Source organism: Notothenia rossii (genome assembly GCF_949606895.1).
Source record: "Notothenia rossii genome assembly, chromosome: 8".
Taxonomy (NCBI): domain Eukaryota; kingdom Metazoa; phylum Chordata; class Actinopteri; order Perciformes; family Nototheniidae; genus Notothenia; species Notothenia rossii.
The window spans coordinates 16,755,732-16,770,554 of NC_136906.1; the positions used below are offsets into that span (position 1 = coordinate 16,755,732).

The following is a 14,823-nucleotide window of genomic DNA, read 5'->3' on the forward strand; positions in this document are numbered from 1 at the left end:
CTGCAAGCAGAAAATACTCTGTATGCAGCATATTTCTGTATCGATCTAAAAGCTCTGTACCCAAGGCTACAGCTAAACAACATGTTTCTTTAAACTTGCATAAACACTCCTAAATGGGTTCCACGCTGCTACTTTTAAAGCTGAAAGAACAGATGGAAAGACCGCTGGCAAATCATATTTTGGCTCTGAGAGCGTTTGAATGACTTTGACCTTTGTCAGCCCCCTCACAGGTAAAGAGCTTCCTTCTGCAGAGTTGCAACAAACTCACAGGAACATAAAAGGCTCCCCCCCCCCCCTGGTGAGCAGGCAGAAATGAGCTGTTATGTAACAAAGAGCAGAAAAGTGATGGCCATCCTTATTTCCATACTCTCCCCCCAAAAAAAGAAAAAATGCAGCAACAAGGAAGAAGAAAGAGAATACACTTTTTTCCCATGGAAATAGTCATATTTCACTCATTTCATTCCTTCTGGGAAATCAAATTGCTCCAACAACAACAAAAAGTAGACAGCTGACATCTTCTTGTTGTTGTGTTTGAATGAGTTAATCAGTGTCACATGTTTTTCCACTTTCTATCTGACATCAAAGCAAATGGAAATGTATCATAAAGCAGTTGAACACCAACAGTTTGCCTTTGCAGGACTACTCTCCACTGGCGGCTCCATCTTTGACTCAATAGGTGGCTATTTACCAACAGACTATTAATGTTCCCAGCAATTACAGGTGCTGTGTGAGTGGGAAGATGATGAATGAGGATTACTGCGTGTCACGACCTCACTAACACGTAGTAAACCTGATGGTGCAGAATAATCCACAATGTTTCACTTGCTTGAAGTGATTTACTACATAAATGCGCCAGTGATTATAAATGAATGGTATTTAAATTCATATCACTGCATTATTTACTGACCCTTTCTCATCCCCATCTGGTGCAGTGGTGCCATGACATTTAACGGCTCTGAGGTAAGCAGGCGGCCATTTCATTTGAAGCCGGTTCATGCCCCGGGGACAGAGAGAGAGAGATGAATGAAGGCACGAAGATGAAGGTTTCATCTCTCTCATTGCTTTTATTGGGTTTCTACAACACACACTTAAGCATGATCAAGCATTAGGGCATCAGCACACACAGATGTAAGAGCAATCACAGCTGCAAAACAATAACACATTTAAAAATAAGCATCAAAGGCAGGCTGTTCGATAAGAATCTTTTCATTATATTTATAGAGCATGTATTCTAATCCAGGTCACATCTATTGATCTACACAGTCAATTTAAAAACAGAGTTTGTTTCTTATGAGACTGCTTTACTTGGATCCCTGCCTGGGCGCTGATCAATTCTGATGTTATAAGAACACTGTGGGGATTTCAAAAGGTTCAGCTTCAAAACATCACGACTGGAATTACTGTCACGTCAGCAGAACAGCGAGTCCTACAAAATGAATGGCAAGTAATGTTTGTCATTGCCTTAAAGTCAATACAAAAAGTGATGAGGCTTTTTTTCGGATCTGCCAGAGATCACATTCTTTCTTTGCCATTGAATGAAACTATGTCATTTGAAGGAGATTGTTTATAGTGACAAATACAAAAAAGTAATCCCTTGACCGTAACTTTCCCATAGCTCCATGAAGCCATTGAGCATCCTTTCAGCTAGTTGTTCTGTCTTTTGTATGCAAATGTAATCTTTACATTTAGTTTTTCTGTGTTCATCTGCATTATCTTAGTCCCAGGCAGCTGTTTCCCAAAAAAGCTAAATCTGGTAAATCTATGGTTTGCTTACTGCTCAATACCAAACAGTTGACTTTACGAGACCTTACCAGTATTTAGGCATAGCCACAAATTGCAAAGCTGATGATAATCACCAGAGCAGTCTGTTGCTCTAATTGTTGGGTCTTGGGATCTGCAGGTTAATTGTAAGACGGAGAGCAATAAATTATTCTGTTTTGAACCTTTCTGATTGCAGTAAACATTAAATGAATCTAGCTTTGAATGATAGCACAACAGAAGCCAGGCTGCATTTTAACAGGAGGAGCTCAGATAAATGATTTGCAGCACAGACGTAACATACTCTTATAGTCTTCCTGAAGCACTTCTTCTCACAAGACAACATTCATCACGTTACAAAATTGATAAAGTATTTTTGCTACAATGGCTTACACCATCAACCGCTGTACTTGTGTATATCAAACAATACAATAGATAGAAGACATAACTGACTACAGGAAGTTACTCTGACAGCCTCTGCTGTAATATGCATTTTAAAATACACAAACCAGAAAAAAACTCAAACAAATCTTTAGATTAAAGAAACACCACTAGCATCTTTAAACCACTCCAATCACAATTTCACTATTTAATGACAGCAGCTATTTTAGATAAAGCATTTCAGAACATACGAAATTGCTTTCACTAAGTGTCTCCCACCTCAAGTTTTAAGTCTTTCTCTCTGAGATGAATGACAACTCCTATGACGCAAATGCTTTGCCTGCCTTAATGTCTTCTAAATAATAGAAAAATAATACACCACAGAGAGGTCTGAGAGCAGAGGAAGAGAGGAACGTTTTTCCTCTCGTTTCTCCTTCAGAGTGGCATTCATCACCATTAGTGTCCATTAAGATGAGTTAGTGCTCGTTTGGCAGCGGTGTGCCAGCAGGCATCTGTAGTTTGCCACCAGCGTATATACTTGCTGTAACAGACTAAATGTGGATTTTGGGTTAGGAACGGAAGAAAGGTAGGAAGGCTAAGTAGGGCAAGAAAGGACTTTTTGTCAATTCTTCTTAGGAAGGTTCCTAACTGAGGAAAATGACCTGGAAGTAGCCATGATGAGAGCTGTTCAAATTCTCTTAAAGGTCACCTATTATGCAAAATTGACTTTTATACATAAACATGTGTCCCCTCTGTGGAAAGAGATTCTGAAAGTTTCAGGAAAAAAGATTCGCTCACTTTTTGTCTTGATCCATTCATATAAAAACCTGCCTGAAAATGAGCCGATCAGATTTTGGCCACTTTATAATGTCATAACGATGTTTTGGCTTGTGTAACCATTAGCCAATCACCAACCAAGGTAACACCCGCCCACCTTATCACCTGAATCTCCTCCTAGCGCACCATTGTGTTCTTTTTAACCAAATATCTCTCAGAGGGGCGTGGGGAGTGGCTCCTTATGTTCATCTAAAGTAAGGGACAGAGAATCAGCACTTTTGAAACAGGGCTGAAACAGAGGGGATTATGGGTAATGCTGCAATGATCTGTTATTTCTGTATTTGGAGCCAAACACTTCAGAGACATGTTTTGTATATATCTGAGACCTATAATATATAGATGAAAAACAGTATAATAGGAGACCTTTAATGATAAGGAAATGAGCTTCAGTTTTCCTTGTGGTTAGGTAAAAACTAAAAGTCTGATGAGTGCAGCGATGCAAAGCAAGGTACAGTGAACAATCCGAATCATCCAAGATTTTAAGTCCTCAAAGTTGGCTGAGGTGAAGGCTTAAAAACAACTGAAGCTTGAAGCACGATGTGTTGGACAATGAAGAAAAAAGACTAAGGCTGAATATCTTCCGTTTCACCGGCCCTGAAGACTTTTTATTTTAAATTGTTGACATTTACTCATCCTCCATCCGGTAACTGCCTGCCCAACCTATCAGTGTCCTACCTGTCCAGCTTCTACACCCACACACAAACTCACCCCCCACCTATTTTGAGCTGCTGTTCATATCCGTAGCTAAAGACGAGCCTCTTTCTTTTTTTAACGATGTCTCAGGGCGGATAGGCACATCATAATTCTGTGGCAGAGACTGGAGACAAACACCTTCTCCTTCCCTTAACAGCGTCTCTGCTGCTCTCAGAGAAAGATACTTTTTTTTTTCCTGAGGTCAGTGTCAATTAAAGCAGCTGGAGATTGCCACTCTTACCGTTTCAGGGTGCATTTAATACAGAGGGAAACAACAGGTATGGTTGTATAGAGACACCATGAAGGTCATGGAGAATTTGTTTCTAAAAAGCTGCTATTGACTCTTAAAAAAAGGTGGCCAATTTGACGTGTTTCCAGCTAATTCATCTTCTGAACAAAAATACAAAGTTTATGGATAGAAGATATATTTCTTATTTTCAATATAAGGGGTCTTAAAAACACATTATTTTCATTATTGATTCAGATAAATATTTTCTTTAACGATTTGAAGTAATTAGTTTGCAATTCTGTATCCTTTCAAATCCTTTTTCTATGGCAAATTAAATCCAAATAACCTTTTAGGTCAGGTTGGCCGTCTTCTTCCTTTTGTATTGGATTTTCATGTTATTTAGATTTTCTAAATCAATAGGTGTACGTGTAGCCAAGACTATATTAACTTTTAAATTGCTGTGAACTAAACGACAGACTGCACCAACAACCTTTTTTCTTCATAATAAGGTTATATGTATATAAATGTTCATGGAACAGTTTCTATGCACGCATGGTAACTTCATAAAGCTGTGTATCCATCAGATAACGTAGGAAATAAAATGATACCCTGGGTACTAATGAATGGTTTCCTTTGCATGAGTGCTCAGGTGATATGAATCAGTTTCATCCTTTATTACATTATCTGTTTACAGCCTTCCTGTTGCCAGGGAGCAAACAGCCACAGTATTTCAGTCTGTGCCAATGAGCAGGTCCGGCGCCACAGTGGTCTGAATGGAGTCGGACCGCACCAGCCCGGCTGGGTCCGTTCTGTTACCTTTCCATCAATGTTGGTTATCTCTCACGCTCAAAAGACATCTTACTGCTATTGACCAAGATGCTGCTCTGTAATATTGGGGCTGGGCTAAATGCAGAAGATGGACGACCCAGCAAGGAATAATCAAATATAACTTAACTCAGCTAAATTGCTTCATACAACCCATTATTTTTCAATTCAATAAACTTGGAGATAATGTGCACTGTAAAAACCAAGAGCAGAGGAGGCACCGCTTCAGAAAGGGCGGACATAACAGAGCGGTGACCTTCATAACTAGTTTAAAGTCTTCTTCCAAACAGCATGATTCTCATTTCATAAATGATGGTTCCAACTCAGTAAAAGACAATAAAGAGGGGTATGTGTTATGATGGGCTACCTTGTGTTCGAAAGTTCATGAAAATGTTAATTGTATTGTTCAGCTAACTATTTATTTGTCCAGCTTTCAGATTCACGCTCTGGTCTCAAATCACAGTAGTCGAAACGACAAACTCAAGGCTTCAAAACTGTAGTTTGTTTGACATCACGGAGACTTTTTTCACTTCAGCCACAACACATTGCTTCTCTATGGTTACCATCTATAATGTATAACTTTAAACTAAAACTGAACACTGACATCTATGATCCAGACAATAATTAATACATAGAGGGATAGCAGCCACGCCGGGTGAAATTCAATATCTTTATACTTCCCCTTATCGTAGGCAGAAGAGTACAGTGGAAAGAAAGAGGGGGATGAGACAGATCTGAGTACAGCTGATTGGTCCCTAAGGTCCAAAGAAAGGACACAGTTTTGACTAAAATCTGACCTTGCTATCGCGCATCACAATCAATGTCTCTCATTCCTCTTTCTTCTGCAGTTTTTCCCCCGATTACTCTCTGCTTGTTCAACCAACTGTCACACTGGCTTTGATAAAAACATGGGCTAATGATGTTGGCAAAAAACCACTGACAATTAAACTCAGCATTTTGGAACAACAAATTCATATCATCCAGATGTTACTCAGCCTTCTGTGACAACACAGCCGTTCAATTCATAAAATCAATCTGATAGAAAAGTATATTCAGTTAATTGCAAGTTACCATGTCAGGTGTGCCATTTGCATTGTTGCACATGTTTAAGAAAAACAACATGTGCTCATGTAATGTATGATAAAGTGTGAATGAAATGATTAATGTTACAGTATCTTACACAATTAATAATTAGAACAAAGAGCAACAAAATGTAACCTACCTTTATGTTGTCAAAAGATGATTTGTTGGTGACGTCATACAGCAGAAGCAAAGCTAAAAGAAACAGAAAAGTTTATAGTTTAAAAAATACTTCGACTGCAAATAATGTATTTTGGAAGGGTTAATCCAATCTTTAACCTTGATGTCTCAACCTTCAAAATTAAAATCATGAAAGATTTAGATTATTTTCACTGTGCCCGAAGCCAATTGGTCTCTGTCTCTTGGCTCTGTCAAAGTCCTGCATCACAATCAGCTAAAGTTGATCCAGAAATAGAAGTTAAAGTAGGAAATACTACACATTGTTAAAGGAAAGTCGCTGCAAAACATGGAGCATCCAAATGGCTGGAGTCACTGTGTACATTTGACAAGCCTCAACCTTCAAATTGAGCATTGTTAGATTTGCCCTAATCAATAACTGCTGTCAACATGGCCGCTCTGATGGGACTCAACATTTGACACTGTGGGTTATCCTGAGTGGAAGCTGTGACCTGAAATAACGCAGCAGCAGCAGCAGCAGCAGCAGCGTGGTGACATGTTGAGAGTTTGTCCTTCATTTGTCCAACTTGTTTAAAGCCCTGTTGAACTGATCTTGAGCAAGCTGACTCATTACCATCCATTCTTTAAGTTTCCCTGATCCAGCTACATTTGTGTTAACAAATCAGTACTTTCACGTGGACACACAAAAACGAAAGTGAATACCAATATTATGATAATAAATTAAGGCATGTGGTCCCTCTAAAGTAAAAAAAAAAAAAAAAAAAAAAAAAAAAAAAAAAAAAAAAAAAAAAAAAAAAAATCACATTTAGCTAATGGCAGGCACAATGTTTGATTGAATATGATAGGATTGTCAAACTTCACTGATTTATCTCCCACACAGTGCACATTCACCACTTATAATAGTCTCTCTCCAAAAACAATGATCTCAGTTTTTTGTTTGTTTAATTGGAGAAAGTTCCGAGTCATCCAGTCAGTGATGTGCTCAATGCACTTGCTCAGTGTTCTAATCGGAGAATAGTCTCCCGGTGCAATTTAAAAATAAATCTGGGTGTCGTCTGCATAGATGTGATAGCTTAGATTGCTCTTTTGAATAATTTCAGCCAGAGGTAGCATATAAATATTAAAAAGCAAAGTTCCTAAGATGGAGCCTTGAGGAACCCCACATGACATATTTATCAGGGTTGATTTGTAATTGCCTATTGAGACAAAGACTCAATAGGCAATATCTAAGACAAAAATGTAAAAGATATTGCTCATCACTTTAATCTTCCTGCATATAACTTGGGTGTATCATTTTCTGATTCTAAAGCAATATATTGCACTATCTACTTGTAGAAGTACCTCTGCCACACAGCACTTACAGATTGTTATAATAGTCGAGGCGTAGCTTGGCCCAAGGTCTGCTGGCGTTTCACAGAGATACTTTGATGTAGACAGATGTACAGTCTAGCTTTAAAGAGACAGAAGTCACCGGGAGCTAACCATAAAAACTACTTGTGTTGTATGATCCGTTCACTGTGGTGATACGAGGATGGACTAAAGTACACTGCAGATAAAAACTCGAGTTTGTTTTCAGAGTTTATAGGGATCACAAAGGGAATGACAGTGTAGAGTGTATCTACATTGTGTAGAGCAGAGTAGACGGAACAAAACGTTTTTGATTTTGTTTGATTGAAATACTCAAAGCTGGGGAAACCAAAGTAGCAGAGCCTTTTGTACACTTCAGAAACTTTAAAAGCTTACTGACAGGAGTTTGTGATTAACTGCAACTTCGTCTAACGTGAACAGTCACCATCTACATTGCCAAAGGCACAGAAGACATTCATTTACGTAAGGCTGTCAAGCTCTAATAAATTCTACCATCACCACCAATAAAGTTTGACGGTCTAAATTTAACCTTGAAATACCAGAGGCTCTCTCTAATTATTTTTCTCACTTCAGCTCCAGAACAGCCAGGTGAGGAGGGGATGTGTCTAAAAGAGGTCACATCTCTTGGGATGTTTTGAGATGCTTGATGTTTTCTGTTCAGTGGTACAGATAGTGCAGCTGCCTGAACTTATCCTGTGATATGCTTCATGGTGGTAATGGAAAAGCAATTTTAAAACCTGACACTGAAATGTCTAAGGCTGCACTTCAAAGATGTGGGATGTGTTTTTCAGATGACGGAAAGTTCACGGGCGTCGTGCCTGAAACTGGACCTGCTAAAAGTCTTCCAGGGTCTCCTTCCTCCAGGAGACAGGCAAATAAATCTTGCTTTATTTATACAAGGTAAGGCCAATACGGGACATGGATGAGAACAACACACCGACACAGATCAGTTTATACTTATAAAATCATGTTCTAACAACCTGTCCCTGTTGCATACACTTAAACAGATTGTGTAGACGCATATAAATCTCCCTTTGATCACACAGAGATCAATGACTGCCTGGAGATTAAAAGACAGAACCAAGCGATGCATTCTCAATATGATGGAGACACAAAGACAAACTGCAAAATTGTGTCAGCATAACCTCCATTTCCAGCTTCAATAGTTCCAACTGGCTGCTATATTTTCAAAACTGCAGTACTGGATGTGTAGTTATAAATTGTGTAATTTCTACTTTAATATTGAATATTTGAATGCATGCTTTTTAATTAATACTAAGCTATCTTTGACTCTTTACTTGCTGTAACAAATGTAAACGTCCCATCTGGGGGACGAATAAAGGTAATCTGATTCATTTCATTAGCAGCTAAAATCCTTTAGTTCTTCTCGGCATGTTCTCATCTCTTATTGAACCATTTTCACTGAAACACTCGTTATGTATACTTTACGGCAGGAGTGTGAGTGATATGGGAAAAACCTCCACAGAAAATGTAGTTTGGACTCTGGGGGGTGAAACCGATCCTGTATAATAGCTAAATAGGCCTTTAAGTGCTTTTATATACAAATATTCACTGATAGTTTGAATAATGACTCCCACACTGTGGCCGTCTTCTGCACATATGTTGTCTGCATAATTTGGTTGAATGGTATACTTATCCATGCGGTACCCTTTGATGTATCCTATGTAGGTATTATGTATTTTATTCACACGTATATCTTGCTTTAAAACCATGTGCAAATAGAAATTGAAGTAACAGGCTTTGTATGTGACTTACTTTTTGTTCTCCTGACATAAATGAAACTAGATGGTTAAGGAAATATGTAACATGACTAATCACACCTTATGGTTTTTTCATACTGTTCAGGGTTTGGGTTTTAGTTCCTCATACAAAAGCTTATGTGGATTTGATTGAAGCAATTTATTATGAGCAGCCCTCCCTTAGTTAGAAGCTTTGTGAGAAAAACCATGTAGTCGGGCTCACAGAGATTTGACTGATTACAAATCATCAAAGAGGACATGAATCCTCAATGTGTTGTATTTCCATCCCAGGAAAGTTAAAAATAACCCTCAGCTCTTAAGAGTACTCCACAATAGAAGAAAAACAATCTCATCTACACCTCGATGCCACCACTGCTGTGAATTATAACACTGGCATACACATTTATTTTCATGTCAATAGAGCAGGACTTTTCTAGAATTCTCCAAAACTAATTATCCTTGTATCTTAATGGCAAAGAACAATTGTTTAATATATAAAAAAAGGTATGTTGGAGCTTCCTCTGTTATGAACACTTATGTACATATTGTAGCAGCACCTGACTTTATTATACAGTTGCAAGAAAAAGTATGTGAACCCTTTGGAATTACCTGGATTTCTGCATAAGTTGGTCATAAAATGGAGGAAGCCACTGCTGTCCAGAAAAAACATTGCTGCACGTTTGAAGTTTGCAAAAGAGCACCTGGATGTTCCACAGCACTACTGGCAAAATATTCTGTGGACAGATGAAACCAAAGTTGAGTTGTTTGGAAGGAACACACAACGCTATGTGTGGAGAAAAAAAGGCACAGCACACCAACATCAAAACCTCATCCCAACTGTGAAGTATGGTGGAGGGAGCATCGTGGTTTGGGGCTGCTTTGCTGCCTCAGGGCCTGGACAGATTGCCATCATCGACGGAAAAATTAATTCTCAAGTTTATCAAGACATTTTGCTGGAGAACTTAAGGCCATCTGTCCACCAATTGAAGCTCAACAGAAGATGGGTGATGCAACAGGACAACGACCCAAAGCACAGAAGTAAATCAACAACAGAATGGCTTCAACAGAAGAAAATAGGCCTTCTGGAGTGGCCCAGTCAGAGTCCTGACCTCAACCCAATTGAGATGCTGTGGCATGACCTCAAGAGAGCGATTCACACCAGACATCCCAAGAATATTGCTGAACTGAAACAGTTTTGGAAAGAGGAATGGTCCAAAATTCCTCGTGACCATTGTGCAGGTCTGATATACAACTATAGGAAACGTTTGGTTGAGGTTATTGCTGCCAAAGGAGGGTCAACCACTTATTAAATCCAAGGGTTCACATACTTTTCCCACCCTGCACTGTGAATGTTTACATGGTGTGTTCAATAAAAACATAAAAACATATAATTGTTTCTGTGGTTTTAGCTTAAGCAGACTGTGTTTGTCTATTGTTGTGACTTAGATTTAGATCAGAACACATTTTATGACTAATTTAAGCAGAAATCCAGGTAGTTCCAAAGGGTTCACATAATTTGTCTTGCAACTGTATATCATGTGGTAAAAATTAAACACCAAAATGTTAAAACAGCACTGTTAAGAGACCATAATCTGCTTATTAGGTTGCATGTTAAGTATCTAAAGTGTAAAACAAACCAAGATTGTTTCCTAACTCAGAAGTGAATCATCTATAATTAACGTATAGATGTGTGTATATTAATGTGTCTTACCATGGGCGTCACGGTAGTAGGCATGAGTGACACTGCGGAACCGCTCCTGTCCAGCTGTGTCCCAGATCTGCAGAGAATGAGAGAGGAAGGTTATCACCGAATAGAAAATGAAGTTCCTATCTTTTTAATAAGTCCTCTGTTTGCTCATCCATCCCACTAGACCTCATTGTGAAGCCCTCCATTCAATTTACTCCTGTGATCCTGGCTCAGTCTAGAATATGGAAATGAGATATGCAGGACAATTGCAAAGGCAATTTTCTTGTCAATTCCGCACTGAAATAGATCAGTTCTTTAAAGCTGTACTCATTTAATTATTTTGGCGACAGGTGGGTAGCACAGCAAACTGAAAACCCAACTGTGATATATTATCAGCATAAAGCTTGTGTCTCAGCAAACGGTTACCCATGTATGAATCAGCAGACCCGTAGTAACATCACTAGTACTTAAGAGTTATGTTTACTAGCATCTGATTAATGTAATTGCAATATTTTACTGTATTTTGGTGCAGACCCCTTTAGCTACTGGAAACAGGGTTAACTAAAAAGGGATGAAAGGAACTCAGAACACTAAGGCTGTAAATGAAAGCAATGAGTTAACAGTTGCTAAAATCACTGACAATACACAGTGATTTGATCCATTGTTGATATAATAAATACTGGTTCTTAAATAAGTGCAGACTTAAGGTCACAGCACATCCATCATTTTTTATCTGGAGCTCAGTCTGGGTCATGATATTGAATATTAATCGTCTGTGGTCGGTGCTCTTTGTCCCCTCAACCAACCTCAGTGGAATGAGGCTAATTAAGTGTCTTTTTCCCCATCAGGCAGCAATGACAAGTACAATTTCGGCTCAAATGGCAATTACTTTTTCTAGTCCTCTTAAAGCAGACCTGTGCAGGTTTACTACATCTCACTTTCTTGCTGTAGATTTTAATCAGACCCTCCCTCTTCTCCCCTCTCTCACTGAGACGTGTCAGCTTCATTACTGGTTCTGCTTTACGACCCCACCCCCTCCAGGGCCAAGAGGCCGTCATGAAGAACGGCAATTACTGGAGGAAAAATAACTCCTCTCTGTTCGGGCTTCAGGGTGCTCAGCAGACTGACTGAGCCAATTTACCTCAACTAAATACATTACAGAGCGAAGGCCCACTTCACCAGCCTCCACTGACTCCTAACTCTGATCATCAGAGATGATTCACATATTTACTTTCTCTGTGAGAAATATCAAAAACACAACAATGTATTTCAAACAAGGAGGAAGTGTGGATTAGGGAAGAACAACTCAAAGCCTCATGGAAAGTATTCATGGAGATGAATAAACCCTAATAAGGGCTTTTTGTATCAGGATCATTGATTTCCTCACAAACCAAGGCCACAGACACTTTCATTTATATTGTGTGATTAGACATTATGCATCACAAAGCTAAAGTGAATAACAGGCACTGCTAAAGCTAAAATGGTGGGGGTTAAGAATAGGATAGGAAGGTTTTCAGTGTACAATGCCATAGGGGGTTAGACACCGATTCTTGTTTGGTTGACGCCTTTCTTTTAGCAACAACATTTACCATAAACAAAAAGTGTGTAGAAAAAGTAGTTTTTTCAAGATTAAATTAAGTTCTTACCTGGAGCTTCACCTTGACTCCATCAATGTTCAGGACTTTATTCTGGAAATGAAAGCAAGAAATCATAAGTGACAGTGCCTACATTTAAACCCTTTTTCCAACTAGCAACAACTTCTTTAGTGTGTTGAGGAAACAACCTGAGGTTTGCATAAGTGGCAGACACCTGGCTGAGCTGTCTCTTCCTCTCATCTACCAGCCCCACTCTCCTCTATCAATATTGCATGTCTGCTCCTCACTTTGGCCTCTCCTCCTCCAGAGGATTACCCCTCTGCTCCTTCGCCTCCCTCCTTCTTGCCTTCTTAGCGAGACATTCCTCTGATCGCCACTTCAACCGGCTTCACCACACAGCAGTGAGGCTCAGCCAAATGGATGTGAGGTTTCCCAGGTCAGAGGGTGACTCTTGAGAACTAGATGCACTAAGGTTAAACTACCTGCCATCAAATGGAATTAAGTCGAAATGAAGGCAGGGTTTGGTTTATTTAAACGTAACTGCTGAGCTGCTGTTATGGCACCATTTTTTTTATACCATTGCTCTCTAATATACATTATAGTGTTTATCGGGCCAATTTGTCCCTGTAGCCCAATATTGCACACCTGGCCTATGAAAGGAAGTGACCTAAATAGATAAATTATCTCGGAGGCGTGAATCGGCCTCCTGCCCTTCACCTCATTGATCACTCCTGATGCAACAACTGGAGGAGCACTACATATTTCTGACCTACACTGTCAGACCAATGATACACTTCAACATCTTGCCCTGTTTAAGGAGGAAATTAGGGATGCAACTAAGGATTCTTTTTAAGGATGGGTATCGTTAAGGTTTTAACGGTACTACTGCTTTTATCGATACCGCTTATCGATCCGGTCCTTTAACGGTACTCTTATCGGTTATTTTGAAGAGAAAAAAAAGGTAAATTAACTAAACAAATTGTAAATAATGTGAACTTACAGAACTGTAAAATACAAACAAAAAACAAGTATTTACTGCAAAAATACAGTGGTACAGAGCAACACAGGTGGGGCAGACGGGTATGCTGCAAAAGGTTTGCTGCCTAATGGTTCTACTGGAGGAAGATTAAGGTATACATAACGTACCCGACGTGGAAACGTTACTCAAAGGATTTGGACAAATTGCTTGTGTTACCGCCCTTACATGCTAAACTCTTATTGCACTTTTGGCAACGAGCATTGTCCACATCGACACGTGTAAAGTTTAACCACACCTTTTAGCGCTTAGTTCTCTCCGCCATCTCCGCTGTGTGTGTGTTGCATGCATGTAGCAGCCACGTGTGTGTGTGTTTTAGCATGTAGCAGAGCATGTGTGTAAACTCCGCCCCCTCACACAGACAGGAGAGAGAGATTTTTCGTCTGGATTGGAAAAGATCGAAAATACATCACACATTTTGTTTTCTTATTGCATATAAGAAACGGACTTGGCGAAACTAAAACTGCAATATAATGTTTATGTAGCAATAATACATTACATGTTTTAAATGTCTCCAGTACCGATAAAAAGACCAATAACGTCGGAGCTTAACGGTCCCCAATTATTTTCCTTATCAATTAATTTGCAGATTTTCTCAATTAATCATTTCGGTATACAGTAGAACATGAACAAGTTAAAGTTAAGTTCCCTGTGCCTAATGTGGTGTCAGTCTCTTGTTATACCCAAACAAAAATCTATTTACTAACAAATATAAGAAAGAAAAGGAGCAACATGTCACCTCTGAGAAGCTGTAATCAGAATGATTAGTCTTTTTTGCTTGGAAAACTAAATGTGTATGCCAATAGTTTGCGGCAGGTCACAAACCAAAGTATTGGATAACGCATTTGAATCAGTAGAGTACCATCCTGAGGGAGAACACAAATGTCTGTACCAAATCTCATAGCAATCAATGTTATTTATATAATGTTGGCATCTGCTTACTAGGTTAAAGAGACATATTATCCTCCTCATCCTCGGATGCATGTAACAAACTTAATTCAAGTCCATTCAGAAGTTGAACTATGTTACTAAAAAACACAGATATTTGTGTTGTGGTGGTGCTGGAGGAAAAGGGGTCATCCAGTCAGTGGGATTCATCCTCTGGGAACCATGAATATAACATTGATTGTACAGTCATTGGCCAATTCGGAGTGGCTGAAAATGACTGTACATTTTCCTATGTTTTGTCTTCAACGTCTCAAGAGGACATGATTCTAAAGTAAATGACAGTCCTGGACATCTATCACCACATGAATCCACCACATGCATTTCCTACGTTCATTGAGCTGGTGATGTCTGAAGAAGTTAGGAGGTCATGATGTTTTATTAACCACATTAGGCCTCCCACTATGCATGTGGGGAATACATCACCTGGTGCCACAGCAATACTCTGAAGCACCACCCCCACCTCTCATCACCATCCTTCCTAAGTTGTT

At 39.2% G+C, this 14,823-nt stretch overlaps 1 protein-coding gene across 3 annotated transcripts in view; it reads right to left on the reverse strand.

The window, feature by feature from the left end:
- The window catches only part of LOC307015358 (ras-related protein Rab-26-like), a 50,984-nt gene that overhangs the window by 14,834 nt on the left and 21,327 nt on the right, over positions 1–14,823 (reverse strand). For 2 of the 3 annotated variants that reach the window (XM_079643896.1, XM_079643894.1), the window contains 3 exons: positions 12,403–12,444; positions 10,781–10,847; positions 5,946–5,998 (listed from right to left, as the gene is read on the reverse strand). In XM_079643896.1, the coding sequence (XP_079500022.1) occupies positions 5,946–5,998; positions 10,781–10,847; positions 12,403–12,444 (162 nt within the window). The remainder of the gene's footprint in view (positions 1–5,945; positions 5,999–10,780; positions 10,848–12,402; positions 12,445–14,823) is intronic. The other variant, XM_079643895.1, reaches the window with a different exon arrangement.